Below are 20,395 nucleotides of genomic sequence, written 5' to 3'. Positions count from 1 at the left end.
CCCGCTGGCGTCACGGGGAGGGGAGGGGCGGGGCTTGCTGCCATGTCGCGGCGGCTCCGCGGCGCCATCTTGTGGTGGCGGCGGGACCGGTAAATAATTACCGTGCTTCGGTCAAAAACCGAGATACCTCCGGGAAAAACGCATTTACTTTATTAAATCAAATTAAACACGGATTAAAACGTGCTTCGAAAACCCTAAAGTTTTGTTTGTGTGTGTTTATTTTTTATTTTTTGCAATGCTTCAGGCTCATCAGAAGGAGCCTTCGGTGTCTCAAGGTCACTTCCCGCGGCACGAAGCTGGGAAGCACAATTTACAAAATCTCACGATTTTTTATTTTATTTCTCAGGTTCGGGCTGGCATCTTGGGGCGGAATTCGTCTTTTCGTGTGTGCCCGAGACGCGGCGCGGGGTTAGCGCTGCCTCTGCCCCCCGCCGCCCCCACGGGCAGCGCCTCCCCCCGTGCAACCGCCGGGTGCCACCGCCCCTCAGGGCTCTGCGTCATCCCCTCCCCCCCCCCTCCCCCCCCCTCCCCTCCCTCCCCCCCCCTCCCCTCCCTCCCCTCCCCTCAGCGCGTGACGCGGGCGCGCAGCCGCCCCCCCAGCCCGCAGCGGACGCGCGCGCCGTGACGCGCGGCCCCGCCCCTCCATCATGGCGGCGGCGGCGGCAAATTAGGGCCGAGCCCTCTCCGCCCGGCGCGGGCGCTCGCCCCCTCCCCTCCCCCTCCTCCTCCTCCTCCTCGCCCCCCGCCCCCTCCTCAGGCGGCTCCGGCCCGGCCCGGCCCCGCCCCCTCCGCCGCCGCCGCAGGTGAGCAGGGGCCGGGGTGGGGCGGGCGGGCGGCTTTCCCGGCGGGCGTTTGTTGCTGTGGTTGCCGCCCCCTCCCGCAGCGATTTTGGGGAGGGGGGGGGGCGGCCATTACCGGGGGTCGCGGGGCGTCGTGGGGGGGGAAAATGGGGAATAAAATGGGGAGCGGGGCACTGCTGGGCTCGTCCCTCACAGGCAGGGGCAGATCCGTGCCTGTGCTGCTGGGCTGGGAACTTTTCAGCGCGTTGGTCACCCGGTAAAGCCGAATAACCTGTGAGGCTGCGGCGCCGGGCGCATACAGCCAGTGGAGGGTCTCCTCCCCTCAAGGGTGCAGGAACGAAGAAAGATTATTATTTTTAATTTTTTTTTGTAGGAAGAAATTCATAATTTTTTTATTTTTTATTTTTTAAGAGGCAGTAGATGAATCTGCCCAACCAGCGGTAGCCCCCTTGCCCACGTCTTGAAGGCTTCTCACAGTGCCTTGTCTCCCCTGCTCCCCTGCGCCTCCCCGTCCAGCCTTGTCTCGCCCTCTTGAACAGTTCCTGGGCTCTTTTTCCATTTTGCCCCGCTACTGGGAAGCTCTCCTTCCTCTGGTCTGGTGTTTCAAGCTGTGCGTGTCCTTTTCTAAACCCACTCGTTCCTGAAAAATGGTCTTTTCTGCAGTGTTTATGGTATCTGAGTCAATATTTGCCTACTTCTGCATGAAAACAAAAATAATCATTCACAATTTAAAGTGAGTAATTCGGTTATTTCATTGTGGGCTCCCCTCAAAGGAAGATCAGCGATCCTGAGGTGTGTTTCCAGGCTGATATGCTTTTAGGAGAAGCTTAAGACAGTTCTTCCATTCGAGTTAAGTCTCTCTTGTCACTTCAGTATAAAAGTACCTCTCCAAATATATCATGATTACTTTTTTTTTTTTTTTTTTTTTTTTTTAATACACATCTGAAGCTTTTTTCTCCACTCTTTTCCCAGGGAAGCATTAGCCACTATTTAAATAAGTTGTGGTCTGATTCTCTTTCTCACTCCGCCCCAGGTGCTGAGCTAGGCATGCCAAAACTGTCACGAATTAGGCCTCATTGTTGCATGTGGATCACTGTGCTGATACAGAGCCTCATTCTTATTTTGATAGGCTGTATTTTTTTTTCCTTTCGTTCTCTGTGTTGATTTGAAATCCTGCTTTAAAGAAAGGTGTTTGTTACGTATTCAGCCCTGTTCTTTGATGCACAGCGCAGTGCCTGGATCTCTGTGGCCCACCCGCAGGCTGCCTGTTCCCGGGTAGGTCTGCTCTGTGGCCTCAAAGGGCTCCCATTCATTTTGTGGGCATCCTAGGAAGAGCCTTGGTTTGGTTCCAGGACTGAGCATCTCTGCTGAACAAAGCAAAGCTGTAGTGGGGAGCTTTTGCTTGTTGCTGAATGGCATCCTTTACATCTGGTGCTGTGGTGATCACAGCTGTTGATCTGCTCTGAAGAACATGGCTATTGTTTATGATCCTATCGACTCCTGAGCAGTTGTTGTTTCCAAATCTCCCATCTTTATTAAAATCCCGGTTTGTGACAGCGGCTGAAGGGGAGCTGTATGCTGTGGAAAAGCTGTGTTTATCTTCTGCTGTAGCTGCTTATGTTTCTGAAGCATGATACGTTGAGCATTGGCTTAAAGTTTTGACATTGGCTCTTTCCTGTATGAATGACTACTACAGTTCAAGCTGTAGCAAAGACTGACGTGAACCTTCCTGGTGCAGGGTTTCAAGCATTTTGAAATACGTGAGAGGAGGCAGAGCTTCCCAAAGCATAGTCTTCATGAAAGAGTCCTCCTCTGTTTCCAGTACTGAATGAGTTTCAGAAAGTAGAGTTACTGAAGATTAAGGAACGCTCAGCCAATTTTCCACCAACTCTCTTCCTCTAACAGAGCTTTTAGTTTGCCAGACAATTTTTCTGTGCCAAGCTACCTACTCACAAGGTAACGATGCTGCAGTGTAGCTGTGGCTCTGTTTATGCTCAGTTAGGAGTTGTGCTGCTGTTAAGCTGGATTCCTTTCCGGGGAGGAGGGGGGTTAGAAGTTAGCCTACAAATGTTGCACAGCTGAACAGATCGATATTTTTTTCTTTTGCTTGCTCTGTTTATTATTATGATTGCTTTTCATCTTGAGGCTTACTTTGCCGTTTGTGCTTTGGTTTGGGAACCTTGTTCTCTCTCTCCATCTCAAGGCATTTCCAATGTAATCAGGAGCCCTCTCGGGATGTTCCAGTTAGTGTTCTGTGTACCTATAGGGTTTTCCTCATTCTCACTGCTTTAAGTTTTAAACTTGGCTTAAATACTTCTTATAAACATAGCTGCACTCTGACACTTGTAGCTCCTTCTGTATCTGTGAAGTACCTGCCCTGTAGCATGAACACTTGTGCTGGCCTTCCAGTTAGGGATCTCTTCTGAAGTGACGGAGAACTTAATTTTGAAAATTCACCTGGAAAATCCAATTACTGTGTGTTACTTGACGTACCACGTTGGTTGGAAGTAGTTATCCACCCTGTTCCTAACATAAGGAGCTGAGCCATGTTGATTAGTCTAAAGCTTTGTTTCAGTCAATTGTATAGCTTTTTTCCCCACTTATCTGTTGTCTTCTGAGTGTTTTTTTTTCTTTTCCTTGTCTCTTATGTTTTTTATTTATTATTATTTTTATTTCCCTTTACCTTAGTTTTTCCTGATGTTATTTGCATGTCTGAAGAAGCAACTAAACAAACAGTGAAACAGGGAAATTCTTTGACCAGACATTGCTGTTAGATAGGGGTTTCTGTTTTATGAGTTTTAATGTCTGGGTGAGAAATCCAGGACACATGACCATCTGTTCTTCCAATCGCTACGATGAGTGTGGCGTTTCCTCTGTTTGACCGTGTGTTTTCCATTGCTGTTGGAACAATGAAATGAATTGGAGACAATTGTGGTTGAGACAACTGACACTTTTTCTGCGTTAAAATTCTTGAGCATCATAACACAGAATTTGAAAAAGCAGAGAATTGGGAAAGTACTCATCTGAGGCTTAGGGGAAGGGAGATTCCTCTAAAGCTGATGTTTTTACTCTCAGTTGTAATTAACTGAGGCTGCAGAATCCCTAAAACCTCTTTGCACGGCTGTGTGCGTATATTTGTACGTGGTTGAGTTGGGAGGCATTTAAAAGGCAAAACACATGGCAAGGAACTATTTAATTTGCTTTAATGTGAGAGTATGTATGCCGAGCAGGAGTGAGAAATTCCACTGCTAACAGCAGTCAGACAGGGCCCTAGACTTGAGGGCATTTGGTTTTACTCTGCATAGTTCTTATTAAAATGAGAACGCATAGGATAGTAAGGCAAAACTCTGGATATTATTTCGTGATTGTTACATAATTTCTTGTTGTGTATGAGTTCATGACCTATTGCAACTTCTTAAAAAACAAACCAAAAAACCCTCACTGTATTCTTTCCTTACAGTTTTCACCAGTAACCCAGAGAAAACCCTACGTGCCCAATAAGAGCACTGACGCATTGCAAGCCAACCTGATGGCGTCCTCTACTGCCGTGCCTGTAGGATTTCACTATGAAACAAAATATGTAGTTCTCAGCTACCTGGGGCTCTTATCACAAGAGAAGCCACAGGAGCATCCTCCTGCTTCAACTCAAGGTAATATTTACTTATTACATGTATCTATTTACATAAAAAAAAAATATTTTAGCATTTAGTTCCTAATCCCATTATTCACTTAAAATAATGGGAAGAGATGCTGATGGAAATAGATGTTTTATTTAGATTGCTGTTTTAATTGGAGTTATGCTGAGGCTGATCAGTGTTTATGAAGCAAATAAGTGGTTTTGTTAGTTGTCTTCAGATTAGGAAGGATAGATACATATTATCTTTATTGAGCAACTTTGAGAATCAGGCCACGTTTGCTTTTTTGGAGGCAAGCAGAATTAAACAGGGGTGAGGTGGTGTTTACCAGCGTACACTTGGAGGGACAACTTGAGCAATCTCGTGTACTAAATAGTTTTGCCCAATTATGCTAACACTTCTGTTGTTGTCAGTCAGTGGTAGCGTAGAGCTGTGAGACTTAATCTGGCCTACACTCTGTCTATTTGTTCATTTATTTTTAAGAAGTCAAGGACTGCATGGAGTCAGGTGTTTCTTCCAGAACAAGTTTATACATACAGGAGGCTAAGCAGAATAAAAGAAGTTTGATAGATGGTGTTTCATATTCTAGGTAGTAAGACTTCCTTTGTTTTGTGTTGGCAAACACTTCAACAACATTGTTTGTCAAGATTGTTTTGGTGGCTTGTCACTTCTTGGTGATGTTTCAATTGCTACTAGTTCCTGTGATTCAGAACTTATTCTGAGGAAGGCATATTAAAAAAAAAAAAAAAGGAAAGAAGACAGTCTTCAGAATATTTTTTTTTTCTTGAGCAAGCATTTGAGAAAGTATGCTGTCACTTACTGAAGTTATCTGTTATGAACTGAGAAATGCCTGAAAAGGAAGAGCATCAAAGATATGACAAAAATAATGTTATCAGTTTGGCACTATAGCATATAGTGTATACTGGCTATATAATTTATAGCGTAAAACTAAACTTTATACATTTAAGGTATGTTTGTTTCTTCCACTGTGACTGCATCTGCAGCCCATGAAAGGAGAGGCACCTTCGTGCCAATATGCTGATTCATAAAACCATTTGCTGGAAAAAGTACTCACTTCAGTAATAACATCTCATTCTGAACAGCCCGTCTGGGAGAAGTGGTCTATAACTGATAATGTATCAAGTAAGTACAGAGCTGCGTTGTGGAAGAGTCTGCTTCCTTCTGTAAGTGCAAGGTTCAGAAAGGAAAATTACTCTTAAAGCTCTCTTTTTATAATTTGGCTCTTGTTACCTTTGAAATGTTTGAAAATTGTGAGGAAGCATTTTGACAGTTCCTTAGTACTGAAACCTTTAAGAAATATTTGAATCAAAGAGCAATTATAAAACTATAAAGACGAAGCTACAAATGCCTAAATACAAAATTTCTTATCAGCTAAGAGGACTTTTCAGCTCTTAAGCAAAGATAACAAATATACTTTTCAGATACTATTTAGTTTTTTTTTTAGCTTGAGTAACAGCAGGATATATTGTTGCAAATGCACCTATACTTATTACAACTATACAATTTGCAACAATATATGTTACAACTGTACAATTAAAATACTCAAAAGTATTAATTGTTCCCAAATGTGTGCTCTCATCCCCATTGCTTCCCTTCTAAACAGGAAATTCTGTATAACCCCCACACTCACTCCCCAGACCAGAGAGTGAATGCAGCCTTTCCTCCCTTGGTCATCTTTCGCTGTAATGAGATCTCCCTTTCAGTGTTTTTACCACTTCATGATCAACAACTGTGGATAAAATCATTTTCCCTTGCTTTTCATCTTCCATGTTGTTTCTTGTTGTTTTGAATGTGTTGGATGGACTTCAGGCTCTTACTGAACTCTGTGCCAAGACTATCCTTCTGTTTAAGGATTTATTTCATTCTTTCCAAACTCTCTTTCCCTGCTACTTTTCTGCTTTGCCTGTTTCCAACATCTTTAATTTGTCCACCAGATACTTTTCTATCATTTTGCCTGCTTCTTTTCTCACTGCTTGTCATGGAGCAGTCAGCTACGCTCTCAGGCTCTGTGTGGCAGCGTCCATGTGTTGGCTTTGAAGTGCTCCATGCATCTTGTTTGAATATTAAGTAGCTACATGCAGTCCGTGTCCCCCTGTTGCCTAGCACGTGGCTGGTGCACAGTTGGTGGAAGCTGCACCAGAGCAGTCTGCTGCGTGCTCCCCTGGGGAGAGGCAGGGAGAGAGCAAGCAGCCTGTAATGGATATTACCTGCACCGCCTAGCGCGCTGCTGGGAGGCAGCTGGGTATTACAGTAACAAGGGTGGCATGTGAAACCTGCTTGGAGCAAGAGATGTGAAAGCCAGTAAATGGAAATTGTTGTTGTTTCGGATCCCGTTGGGAAGAGGGAACTTCTGCTTTTCTTAACAAAGACATGAGGCATAGCAATAATATGACACTGCATCGTTATTGGCAGTGTGTTTTTCATGTGGTGCCATCTACCATAGAAATGATATTTTGACTGACCCTTAATTCTTTTTTTTTTGTTTGTTTTTAATGCTTTTTGTGGTACTTTAAAACTCCAGTCACTAGTGCTTCTTTCTTGGTGGCTGAATGCTGCTGATTTATGAGTTGAGAGGATTCTGATACGGAGTACCTGTCACTTATCTTGTTTAGCTTTAGTCTACTTATTGTGCTGATAGACCTTTCATGGGAAACAATTGAAGTAGTGATGTTTGACTGTTGGTTATTTCCAGTTTAGCTGCAAAATGCTCCTCTGTTTTGTGCATATCGTTCATATGAAATACTGACTCTGGCATATGATACTCTTCTCGCATACATTTTTTTTTAGATCCAAGCGAGTCCTTACTCTTTGTCTGATTTCTGTATCGTATAATAAATATATGGTGAGTATTCAGAAAGGCTGGCTTTGCTCTTATTATCTTAATCTCTTCAATCTCCTTCCCTATTGGAGAGTAAGAGACTCCTCTAGAGGGCGGTTCAGAGCAGGATCCTAATTATAGCCACCTTGAATCACCTGTTGAAGATCTTCTCTCTTTCCATTGCACATATATTTAAAACATGGGGAAATGAGATACACCAGGTGTAGTTAGTGTTTGTGTACCTCTCTTGAGACTCCTCCTACAGTCTCCCAGATTTTAGTGAAACTTCTACAATCCGGCTAAACTACAGAATGCATCTGAATCAAAAAGCCAACAACAAAACCAGTCTTTCCTAAGAACAGTGGTGTTATTTTCTCTGCTACAATTGGTTGGAGAAATCGAATGCTTTTATCCATTCACCTGCCTTCCCCTGGCACAGTCATCTCCCTAAAACCTCTGCTTTCTTCTATTTCATGCTACAGAGTTCCCTTTCTGACATATGTCTTTCTGTTCCAAAACACAGCTAAAAGTAAAATCTTTAAGATCTGCTTTTCTCAGTTTTTGCAGACGTGATACGCTTTACTAGAGTGATGGCTTCCAGAGACATCTTATCTAGTAAAGAGAAACCGCAGACTAATTACATGGAGAATTACCTCACTGCATTTCCTTTGGGCTCTCTTGCTCGGTCTTGATTTTGTTACAAGAAACCCAAGTGTAGTAACATTTTAACCTCTTTTACATGGTTTGACCATAATGGGTGGGGTAGCTGTTGTTGCACAATTTTCCATCTTCAGGTGACTGGTGGAGTGGCTGTTGGACAGTATCATTGCTTTCTTTGCACTCCATCCTTGTATCTTCACTTACCCTTCATAGCACCTCTTGCTGGTCTGTAAGAAATTAAGGCGTTTTTGAAGTATCTTAACTTCAAGTGTTAAATTTCATTCCTTAGAAACTTCCCTCTTATGGCAAAGCATATGTACCTAGGCTGAAAAGTGACAGCTTGAAAAGCCCTATGTTGTATGTGGGAGCAATCCAGTTCATGGCTATGGAGGAGCCATTTCCTCAGCACAGAGGGAGCTCTTGGGGTGGCACTTGGACAAGAAAGAGCCATTCCTGATAGGAATGTGAATTCCCACTTAATTAAGCCTCCTCACTGTCCACAAGAAAAATAGACTGCTAGCTGGCAATGTCTCATCTCTTGTTGGTTCTTACTGTGTTTGAACTCTTTCAGTTCCTTTAAAGCAAAGCCTTCCTATGGTTTATAAAGGGATGCTTTAAATCATCTTTTAAAATCAAGGGCTGCCTCTGTGTATGGCAGTCTGGATTCTGGAGTTTGCAGGGGCAATGGAGATATTTTCCTTGAAAAGAAAAAAGTGAATACATTTATAAAGAGATTTCTTACATTTTTGTCACCTCTCAGTGACTGCAGAAATTGTATGTTTTTTTCTTGTCTGTTTAAAAAGTGTGAGATATCAGAGAAATATTGCAGCCATGCTGAAAAGACACTTTTAATTGAATGTCTACCATGCAGAAGTTGATGTAGAAACATCAGGAAAAACTTGAGAATGGAGATAGTGGTACATCACAATTGCAGGCATAAAGGAAGAAGAAAAAACTGGGAGCAGTCTGTGACATCAAAGACTTTGTTGTTGAATGATTAAAAAAAAAAAAAAAAGGCAAACACCACTACAGTCTTTCACTGCTGTCTCTTGATAGATTTAGTGCAACACAAACACTGTTGAGTAAGGTGTGGTGGCTCTCCAGGTGATGCGTGGCTTCCCATCCCTCCTCCTCCGAGGCTGAAGGTTGGGGAACAGCTCAGTCTGGGATTGGGACTGACCTGGAGGGGCCCTAATTTGTTGAACTGCATTTGTTTAGTGCTGCTAACAGTGTCGGGTCCTCAGTTTTTGGTAGTTTTTTTTATCTACCAGAAGCTGTCTTTACTGTTTTCTTCTACCTGTTTGCCCACAGACTTGGAAGGTGTATAAAGGAGGAGAAAGATGCTGCCCACTGAGAACTTTGCTCTTGGAATACGCTATTCTCCCAATACTGGGTGCAGTTTTTGCTGCCGGGGGTCAGCATTCAGGAGATGCAGCAAATTCAAGTCCATTGGTAATTAGGGGGACGAACAGTGCAAAGTCACTCATCCATGAGGGGTAGGTTTTTGATGTTTTGGCACGTCTGAATAGTCAGGTGCTGTTGGAATCAGCAGCTGCTGCAAAGTTGTGGGTGTTACGAGATGGAAACCATTGACTGCAGCACTGATTATCTAAACAGCTCTTTTGTATGCTGGTAGCAATGGAATTTCTCTTCCTTCCATTTTCTGGGTGACTTATTATCAAGTATGACAGCTTGTCATGTGTGATCATCGTCACATCAGTCCTGTGAGAAGGGGAACTCTTCCGAATACCTTCCTTCCTTTCATGTACAGGGTGAAGTGCAGGTTCAAATAAGAGCTAGGGCTTGCCTATACTTGTTGCGCTCGGCTGTGGAGCCGTGGTACGGCCCTTCAAAGAGGCAGCCTGCAGGGCATTGATGAGGTGCTATAAGTGTCTGTTCATTAACCAAAAAGAGGAACATTTTGCTCCCCTCCGGAATGTATGGCTCAGTGACAGACTGTTCGGGAGGGGATTTCAGAAGCTAAAGTTACTCTGCATGCGGTGACGATGATAAAATTGTGTGGTTAAGGGAAATGGTATTTAACTGATTATCTGTTGTTCCTTTAAACTGTTCAGTTAAATGGAAACACTTTACACTGACCTGTGTGTTGGTTAGCAAGAGTTTGCCTCACAAATCTCTGTTAGAGAGAGCATCGCATGTGTAAGCATTAGTACGCATCTGGTGGGTTGATTCTGGGGCTTTTTAACTTATTTTTCAAATGCAGGTGACCTTGCAAGCTAGACTTTGATGTGAAAACTAACAATATTGTGTGTTAAGCATTAATGTTTTTATGGTTTGCACGCCCTGTGTGCCCAGTACGGAGAACAGGGGAAGGTGATACAATGACCACAGTAAATTTAAGTGGATTTAAACAGGTGGATCAAAGAAAACAGGCAGTTGTTCGTATAGCACCAGGTTATGGCTTAGTGTGCAGTGGAATGGGGTCTAGATGTCCAGGTAGAGCTCCAGGCAGTTGGTGTAGGTGTAGAAGGGGTGAGATAAGTTTGAGACTTGTCAGTGGTTGGGTGAGGAAAAGTGGTTGTGAGCAATATTATCGGAAATTCAGCCAGGAGATGGTGTTTAAAGCACAGATGTGAGAGGATTTGAAGTCCCCCAAGAGAATTCTAAGGAGTGTTCAGAAGTAGGAGAGCTAAGAAACTGTGTTTTGGGTAACCAAGTCACCAATGCTGTTGAAAGCAGCAAAGAGCAGAGCTAATGAGGACTGATAATTGGCCCAAAACTTAGGGAAGGAAATGGCCAGAGGGGGATTAGCAAAGGGAAGTTCTGTGGCCAATTTCATTCATGTAGTCAAGGAGTAAGTTGATGCAAAACTCACTGGTATCAACATGTTGATATAACAGAGTTCTGTTTTAGCTCTAAAGAGACCGTTTTAAGGAACTGAAAGAAAGAAGAAAACTTCAGCGGTAGGCTTAATGATATGTAGTGAAAATGAGGGCAATTAGTGGAACAGTTTTTGTTCTGTACTTTAAGAACAGTATTTAAAGACATGCTTGAAAGCTGATGGAAGAAACCCAGGCAAACACTGGAGATGAGCAAGCCCAAAGATAAAGCAACTAATAGCGAGAGTTTGGAGGTGGAACTGTCCCAGTCATCTAGCCTTTGCATCAGTACCTGCCCTAGAAAGCAGTTATTTGAGTGACTTGCCATACTGCCTTGTATTGGAAAGGTTGACATTCAGTAGGCATTACCTTAAAGATTCAAATGCTTTAAATACCTTTCCCTGATTGGAAACAGGTCTGTATCTCTTTTTTTCCTGCAGTGTAATAACGAAAATGATTGAGATAATCCTGAGTGATATGGCTGAAACAATTTATTGTGACGAGATTCCCAGAGTCAGCACGCAGAAGGTGTCTTTGTGATCCCAAAGCACAGCATGTGTTCTCCTGGGAATATGCAGCCATTTCATATTCTTAAACAACTCGATTAGGAAATGAGAATTGACAGCTGGCTGACAATTGTGGTGCCCTTTGTCTCTGCTGTCACTTGTGAACCTTGTCTTAAGTGGTTTAACTGTGGCCTGTAGGCTCCGCACAAGCAATGAAATGATGCACAGTTAATAGATTTCAGGACACTTTGTTGATGTAGCTACTCTGTAAAGTCTACAGAAATACTCAGAGATCAATATAAACCTAGTATTTTACTACTAAAATAAACCTTACGCCTATCTTAAGGTTGGGTATTGTAAGTTCTGAAGACATCTATGTTGTTTTGAAGTAGTTTGATAACGAGTGCATTAGTTTTAATGTTTGCTTGTTTAAGTACCTTTTGTTTGATTTTGGTCTTAAATTTTAAGATGAATTTGTTTTTTAAAGCCGTTACATGTTCTGCCCTTTTTAATATTTGCATTTAAAGCTCATATTTTGCCTTCAACAGGTCTAGAAGTTTGTGCTTCTGGTTTCATATAATAAAACTTCTATAATAACCACTTCAGGGATCACATTTCATGTTGCTTTCTGAAATAAATATTCACCTTGAATTCCTTTACAGTTAATATTTAAATTGTGCGTTCCTTTATCTACCTTGTTTGAAATACGACATTTCTTTGATTTCTTTTAGGGACTCAACAGCCTATGACACAACATGCTTCAGAGAAAGAGGCTTTGGAGAAGATTAAAATAGAAATCGAGGAGGAGCTAAAACGTCTCGATGAAGAGATCTTGGAAGGTGCTGTTCAGATTTTCCCATTTCACTTGAGACTTTCTGTACCATATAATAGCGGCTAATTTATAGCAGGTACTCTAGTTACAGATATATTTGGATGGGTTGAGTATCTTCTCCCGTCCTCACCCCAGCTAGCATTTCTACCCATTGTCACATGAAGTAAAATAGTTAAATGTTATGGTGTAGGGTGGTGGAGTCTATCCAAAGCAAGCGATTGAACTGCATTTAATAGGCTGCTATAAATAATGAAATGTAAGCAGCCCTCAAAGCTGCTCCAGTTGATGGCAGAAGGGAAAACATACTCAAGCAGCTAACGTTCAGGGTGTGTGGACTTGAACCATCAGATTTCTCACTTCCACCAGTTTTATTTTTTGTGACGTGCTTTGATCAAAAGATGTGGCTTTTATGGGACTCCCAGCAAGGGATAATTTGGAAATAATATTTGCTTTGCATGTGTGTTTCAGACTGGAAATATAAAGTAAAAAGACTCTAGGTCTGTTTTTTGTTCATCCATATAGACCTTTATGAGAAATTCTAAACAGTGAAGGGAAAGGTTGTATGAACAGAATATGGTTTTTAGAAGTGATGCTGTAGTACTGCTGCAGATGAGCAAATTTTACCACAGAAAAAAGGGTCTCTTGGTGCTCCATCAGGGTTGGCTTAAAAATTAGCTTATAATTGAGAACAGTTGCACAGTCAGGTAACTTGCTGGTTAAGATACAGTTGTGAGATAAGAGCTAGAGGGGGAAATGTAGCTTAAAGGCATCTGTAGTTTTTAAGTACCACTTCCAGCATATATTTGGAACATACTTGTTTTACTAAAATTTCTTCATAGCATACTTTGACTATGGAGTTGTGATTTCTTCCTTCATTACGTGAATTGTGTTTAGCTATTGGGATGAGAAATTTGAGGTTGTTGTTGTTGTTACATGTGTTTACTCATTTTTATTTTGTATGCTTTTTCTTTCAGCATTTACCACTACAGGATTTGACTGCCACACTTCCCCAGTGTTCAGTCCTGCCAATCCAGAGAGCTCAATAGAAGATTGCCTGGCTCATTTGGGGGAGAAAGTGTCCCAGGAAATGAAAGAGCATCTGCACAAAGCATTGGAGATCTTGCTTAGCAAGTGAGTTTCCATTTCCTTTTTGTAAGGGAAGGTGTTTCCAGTTCTGCGTTGTGACTGATGCTGAAATGCTGAAGACGGGACTACATTTTGTATTGCATTTCTTTCTTTTTCAGTATCCCTTTATCTGCTTGGTTTCTTGTTTTGTGTTGTGATGTGTGAATACTTCTTTGTGCTATTGTTTGAACAAATGTGAATTCTGAAAGGTTTCTAAACTTCTATCATTGAACTGAAGAGACTAGTTTAAGTAGTTTGAGTTGCTGGTGAAGCTAGCAGTTGAGAGCTGCCAATTGCCATTGCCAACTAAATGAATGATGTGCGGTGGAAAATTAGCTTGTCTTACCTAATAGTTAAGAGCAGAGCTAGAAGTTTGATTATTTTCTGACCCAAGATGAGTGAGAGAGTTTCCCTGAAGGGAAGGTAGGTAGATACTTCATGGCTGCCATTCAGGACACACATCTGAAGCAATTGTAGCTCCCTGGGCTAACTGTGGTACGTTAGGAGCTGTCCTTCCAGATTAAGCTTATTGTTTAAATAGCACACAGTACTTGGCATACTAGCGTCTCAATTAATGTCTTCAGTAAATTAGTAAAATGGCATTGGTTGCTTGTTTTTCTAATATGAATGACTAGTCTGATTTTAGTGGAGTCACTTCTGGCTTTTATGAATGACCTCCAAAGTGTATTTGTAGAGTGCTCAAGTTGCAAAGTGTTACTTTGCAGACACTTACACATGCAGTTGTGAAGACAGCATTAGCAAATAGCAATCTGAATCTGTTCTGTGGATTGGTTTAATAAATATGGCTCTAAGGAAGCTGGGAATCACTGTAAGCCTTAGATACCAGCATCTAGCAAAAAATTCTGGTCTCATAGAAAGGGCTTAAGCATTCCATGCAGGCTTTGAAGAGGCATCTCACCTTCCCATGAAGGTAATACCCTTTATGGCAGACTTCTGAGGGATTATGAATGTGGAAGTTGTTTCTTCTGAGCATCAGGAAGTGCTTTTTTCTTGTTCCATTGCTCAGTCACCCTGACAGGTTTCCCAGAGAGTATGTGGAGCATCTGTCCTTGGAGATACTCAAAAGCTGCCTGGGCATGGTCCTGGGCAACCAGTTATAGGAGATTCAGCTTGAGCAAGGAGGTTGGACCAGGTGACCTCCTGAGGTCCCTTCCAGCCTCAGCCATTCTGTGATCCTGCGATTCCTGAACTAGCTTGTCTTCTTGTAGAAACTATAAAAGTTGTTGACTTTCTATGACTGTTTTTATTTAAGACTGATGAACTCCAACCTGGATTCAATATCAAAGGCCCTGTGTAACATCTGGCCAGACAGACAGAGGCAGCTGTCTCTTCTATCAGTTATCCACAGGAAAAATAGTTTGGCAATTCACCATTTAGCTTTCAGAAATAAATACATATACTGTCTGCTTCCCTATGCAGGTCTCATAGGGTCAAACAGTAAGTTCAGTATTGTGTAAACTAAAAATTATTTAACCACAGAAAATACTATGTAGGGTACAAACTTCTCCCTAAGTCGCAAAAGATGTTCCTCCAAAAGTGACAGAAGCTTATCTGCCTGTACAGGCCAGGCATTTGTCCTGTGTGACCTTAGAAACTTGTACTTAGTATTTTATAAAGAGAGAAGGATTTGCAAAATACTTTACTGCACACTAAAAAAAAAAAAACATACTGGCAACAAGTTGGAAAATCAGCAGTAAGCCTTGCAACCTCTCTTTTGTGTATCTAAATTAAAAAAAATAAGCGTTTAAAATTTTAAGGTCTTATACATTGTAGATAATGGGGTATTGCCCATTGTAGGTATTGGTGTGTTCTAGGTTGATCTCTTTGGAGAGTTCTTGAGACAAGGCCTTTGAAAATGAAGTGGTTATGGCTGGTAGTAGCCTGATGTAGACTTCTAGGCTGCTTGTATCTTCTACAGGAAAACTTCGTCATTTTCTTTGTGTGTGTGTGTATATATATATACACACATGAAAATGGGGTGACAGGCATGCCTTTTTATGAGGTGAACCAGAACTGTTGTTTAATCCCTTGATAATATCCTTCCTCCAGCTGTTGTTGCTCTTCTCATCCTACTGATTCATTTGGATTTGCATTCCAAAGGAACTAATACCAAGGGAGTTAAAAGAATGCACTTAAAATGACAAGCCCAAATTATATTTCCCTCAGCGTGCTTTAATTCTGTTCTTTCACTCATGTTTCCTACAGTAGTGTTATTTGGCACAATGCTTATTTATTTTGCTTATATTTGGTATTTTCCTCTCCTCTAACATGCACATAGACAAGTATCTTTGTGTTACAGTATAGCAAGGCTACTAAATTGTGACAGATTCTTAAATTTCAGTAAGCAGTTACAGCTTCTTCTGTGCAACACCAGCTACCACTTTCTCCCTGAAGCCAAAGTTTAAATTTGTCTGCTATCATGGTCTGGCTTCGGGACAACTGCTTTTGAAAGAGTGTATTTTCTGTTGTCACTTGTCAGGAAGTCTTCATTGTTACTGACTGTAAGATATTATTAGATCTTGGAAGAAAGAATATGGAAGAGAGGGGAATTTTATCATCTGAATTCAGAGAGGTAGAGATGTGATAATTCTAAAATGGGAAGTCTTGTTGAGATGTCTACTAAAATAAAATGAATTTTTTTTGATCGAAAGTACTCCTTGAACTTTAAATAATGTTAACACTGTTAAGCATATGTTGGTTGTTTGTAGTCTCTACTATTTATGAAAATTTTACTCTGCATTGACCTCCATCTCACAGTTGAATTTCATAGTGATTTTTTTATCTTCAAATTCTTAGATTATAAAAAACAATCTTCAAGAGATCTGAAATATTGTCTGCATGTCAGAGAACTAACTTTTCTAATGTCCTTCAATTTGTAGACTATTAAATTCTTATAAAATTCACCTAACCAATTATTTGAAATTGCGTACCTGGGAGGAGGTGGTATCTTTCTTTCCTTGTCTGGTGATGGTGTTTTATGCCCTGAAATATGAGTCTTATTTGCTCTTGAAAATTATTTGCTTTATATATGTGAAAATATTTCATTCTCTGGAAACTGAGAGTTTTATTTTATTCTTGTTCTTTTGTTTCCTTTTATAACTTTCAGTGTTGATTTAACTTCTGCAGGCCAGTGACATACCAAGAATATCGAGAGCGCACACAAGAGACAGCTGCTCATGCCAGTGGATGGAACAAGGTACCAAATAAGTGACTTTCACTTTGATATCTCTTGTGTCAGTTGCTCAGAAAACATGAGGGTGTGCATACCTGGTTTCAGGAGTTGTCTCAAATGACATGAAGCTTCATTGTAGAACAGCATGCGAATTTGTAAGTGATCTGTCTTGTAATAGTTTTAATGTAAAATGAGTAGAATTACTGTCCCCAAAATTCATCTTTCATTAACCGTTCAAATTTGTAATCTTAATCATTCTCTGACAGGTTCAGTGTGCATCAGAAAAATAATGAAATATTTACAAATTTAATCATAAATTGAGTGTTTAAAATTTAGTCTTAAATTTTAAGTGTGTTTTTCCTATTTTAATTTTTTAAAAGAAATATTTTACCTCCTTAACTAGATTTCCCTGCATACTTTAGAAACTGATCATCTAAGCAAGGGCGTGGGACACTTTTAAAGCAGTTTGTTAATGTTTCTTGACAAGTTACTGCCCATGGCTATGTCAATTATAATTGGTGTGTTTGCTTTTGGTTTATTGTATTATGACTCACAGCATTTTAGCTTAAATAACCATGAAATCTGATTATCAAGAAGGTTCTTTAAGATGGGTATGTTTTTCTTTTCAGTCGGTGAAAACTATAAATGGGCATAAAGCTAGACATTATGGCTCAGATGGCCAGGGGGAGATGGATGGAGATTTATTCTCTACTGCGTCTCCATGTGCGGTTGGTACACAGCTGTTGCAGCTATAGCGCTGGGTAGACCGATCATCCATATTGGGAGTTTTATGATTCAGTTTTATGATTCCTCCATTGCTGCTACATTTGTGCAGCCTTTGTGATTAATGGGTTTTGGTTCCCGTTAGCTTTTGATTGAGAATATCAGTCAGACGTTGTCTTTGCCATTGTCTTGACTTACCCATAATACTTGTTGCTACCAAACTTTTAGTCCACAAGCAAAACAGAATGGAATTTTTGTGTAATAATACAGCATCCGTTGATATTGTTTTTGTGGTAGCTTGATACTTCAGGAATGCCTGGTAGTTCCTTTAATAATACTTGTTTTGTGAGGTGGAATACACTTGTATTGGTTTCATTTCCTTTTAAATTCCTTTATCGTCTTAACCAGCATCATATTTTGTAACAAAAGAGATCTAGGTATCTCTCCTCCAACTTCAGTCTAACTTAATTTTCACTCTAAGAAGAAGCTGTTTGCAAAATAATTTTTTAAAGTAGCTATAAATAGACACACAGTGTTAGGTCTAATTAGCAGACGTGCAGCAAAATGAGGCCGTGCTCGCCTCAGGTTCATGAAAGATTTGTATTTAAATTGGCTATGAGAAGACTCTTCTGCTCCTGCAAATCTACTGATAGATTTCTCTAAGAACAAAGGACTGTGGGAAGCAGTGAAGATAGGCCCACAACTTTAAGAGGGGAAAGGCAAATTAATAAGAATAGCAGTTTACAATGAATAAAGTGTTTTCCGTGCTAAATATACTTAGTAGCTAAATATATTAAATGTACTTTATAATGAAAACCCCAAGAGAAAGCAAATACAATACTCCATAGATAGCTCTTTAACAGGTTAGTTTCTTGACACTTCCTCAGGTTTTCCATAAAGATGTCTCTTACTGAATTTGGTTTTATCAGTTTGCTAAGAATGATGAAGGCTTTCCACCATCGCTCTAATGAGAAGTATTGCTGAATTGAAGCTTAGGTTCTTTGACTAACTGTGTAAGTTAAGAAAACATACAACAAGCTGAGCTAGCTAAACGGAATAGTAAATCACTCCCTGTTACATGCTGTGGCCATCACACATCCTTAATTGCTTGGGTGGAGCAGAAATTGGAAAGACACAGCAATTGTCAGATATGACGGGTTAAAAATGTCAAAGTGCTTTCCCACAGACAGACTTTTGGCTGGTATATCTGTGATGAAGGCTTGTGGTTTGATCCAGACTAGAAGAAATAAAATTACTAAATCTAATTGATTAAATATATTTTAAGTTTCAGGTAAGCTGCATCTCTTGTGCTCAGTAGTGGCACCTCATGCAACCTCACGCAGCAAGATGTTCTTCTTACTTTTAGTATCATATAAACTAATATATAAGATCTCACTTCAAATTTCTGAGTCCTTGCTGTTGAAGGGCAAGTTCCTTGGTCCCTTTTAGCAACCTGGACATGGGTGAGGAGCTCAAGTCGGAATGAACTGTTTTTCTATTCTGATTTCACCTTTGACACGTTATCAGATCCATCTTGTGTGTATGTATGTATAGGTATCTATTATATATGTGTATATATAAAAGCTCCACCTATTTAATATGTTGAATGAGATGAGCTCAGAGAGCCTCACTGATCCCCTAATGGTGCAGCACTTCTGTGGCACAAAGCAGACTCAAAGCAGTCTTTGTCAATCTTGCTTGAAGTTAGGTGTATGTGAGACACAGGTAAGCATACAATGCTGGGTAGGTATTGGATTAAAATAGTGAAGTTAGCTGGTTGCAAGTTAATGTGGACAAAGGCTTAATCTGTCTCTTTTACAGTTGGCAAGGTATCAATTTTTTAGTCACTCCAGTTTTCACAGAACCTGTTCATTGTGCAGGCATAAGCAGAAAGAAGACACTTCTAAATGTAGCTGGTATTTTTTCCATTTGTAAATGTGGACCTTTTCTGGAGTGCAGTGGTATGTTTGAACTGCTGAAGAGATGTGATTAACTTACGAGGGATGGAATGTAAAAGAATGTTTTCTGTCACTAAAACATCAATGTTCATGTGAATAAGAAAATATTGCCAGGTAAACAAATGCATTGGAACATCAGTTCTTCCACTAACATCCCACAGAAGCAAAGTTTACCTGTAGATATTTGAAGTGCTGGTTCTCAGTAAAGGAATTCCAGGAGAAAAAAATATTTCATGTATTTCTCAGAAATTGTGATGTGAGAATAATAGCTACGATGGATCCTGTAAAGAAAAGGATAAGGCTCTCTTTAAAACGAAACCAAATTAAAAACATCCCAAGCTTAAACAGGGTATTATTTTTGTAATGAATATATTTTAAAATCTGGCAACAAAATATTTCTTTGTTTTTTATGCTATGCTTAAAAATTAATATTATGTAAATACTCCAAAAGTACTTAATCCCACTATTGCGCATCAGATAAAAGAATAACAAACACTGATATTTAGAGTCAACTGAACTAGTAGGTTATCTTAATAGTTATCTTAATGTTCCATTTCTACTGATTAATGGGAGCTAAAACAAAGCTAAAAAGCTAAAGCAATAAAACAAAAATGTAAGAACTAATCATGTAAAGAATTAAGTGAATTTTTGTAATAGTAAAAAGATACACAGGAATGGCAATTACTTTCAATATAACTTAAGAATTAAAAAAATCTTCAAGATCTCTCTTCAGAATTGTAATATTGTAGTGTGGGATTGCAATAGTATAACTGGCAGAAATCTTTCATATACACAATCAAATCTTCTGATCATAAAGTATTTTTATTTTAATTATTCCTTAGAAGTTTCTCACCTCAACTGTTTTCTGCCATGATCTGCTTGATACTGTATTTGTTTTCTTTAGTCAAAGTAAAAAAGGTCCCTCTTACTCCTTTCGGTGCGCAATGCTGGTGGAACAAATTGCAGTTGCTTTGAATTTTTAAGGCTGTATTTTTACTTAGGTCTAGTTTAAATCTCATCACCATGCACATAGTTACATCTAAGTACAAAAAGTTGTTGCTAGCCTTAATGGAAGTACTGTGAACTTGTTTTCTTTCATGAATTTGGGTTAGTTTTGTGCAAACCTGGTCCTGCTCCTACTGATCTCAAAGGTAGAAGTCTGTAATTTCAGTGGGAAAGGAAAACCAGGCTGTTTGTTGGTCTGCATGGAACTGAATGTCAGCATCTGAATTAGGTTTTAAGAGTAAGGGACCAGCAAGGCATGCTAAATTTGGGAGGAGTAGA

At 40.3% G+C, this 20,395-nt stretch overlaps 1 protein-coding gene across 2 annotated transcripts in view; it reads left to right on the top strand.

Moving 5' to 3' along the window:
* Window positions 1-643: 643 nt before the first annotated feature.
* The window catches only part of BCL2L13 (BCL2 like 13), a 40,443-nt gene continuing 20,691 nt past the window's right edge, over window positions 644-20,395 (top strand). The window contains exons 1-5 of one of the 2 annotated variants that reach the window (XM_084294170.1): window positions 644-803; window positions 4,261-4,450; window positions 12,012-12,119; window positions 13,087-13,243; window positions 16,385-16,454. In XM_084294170.1, coding sequence (XP_084150296.1) covers window positions 4,330-4,450; window positions 12,012-12,119; window positions 13,087-13,243; window positions 16,385-16,454 — 456 coding nt within the window. In that variant the 5' untranslated portion in view covers window positions 644-803; window positions 4,261-4,329. Of the gene's footprint in view, window positions 804-2,604; window positions 2,757-4,260; window positions 4,451-12,011; window positions 12,120-13,086; window positions 13,244-16,384; window positions 16,455-20,395 lie in introns of those variants that run through there. The other variant, XM_084294171.1, reaches the window with a different exon arrangement.

This window comes from Netta rufina, assembly GCF_964035555.1.
Source record: "Netta rufina genome assembly, chromosome: 1".
NCBI classification, from domain to species: domain Eukaryota; kingdom Metazoa; phylum Chordata; class Aves; order Anseriformes; family Anatidae; genus Netta; species Netta rufina.
This window is presented reverse-complemented; position numbering and strand designations above follow the sequence as displayed.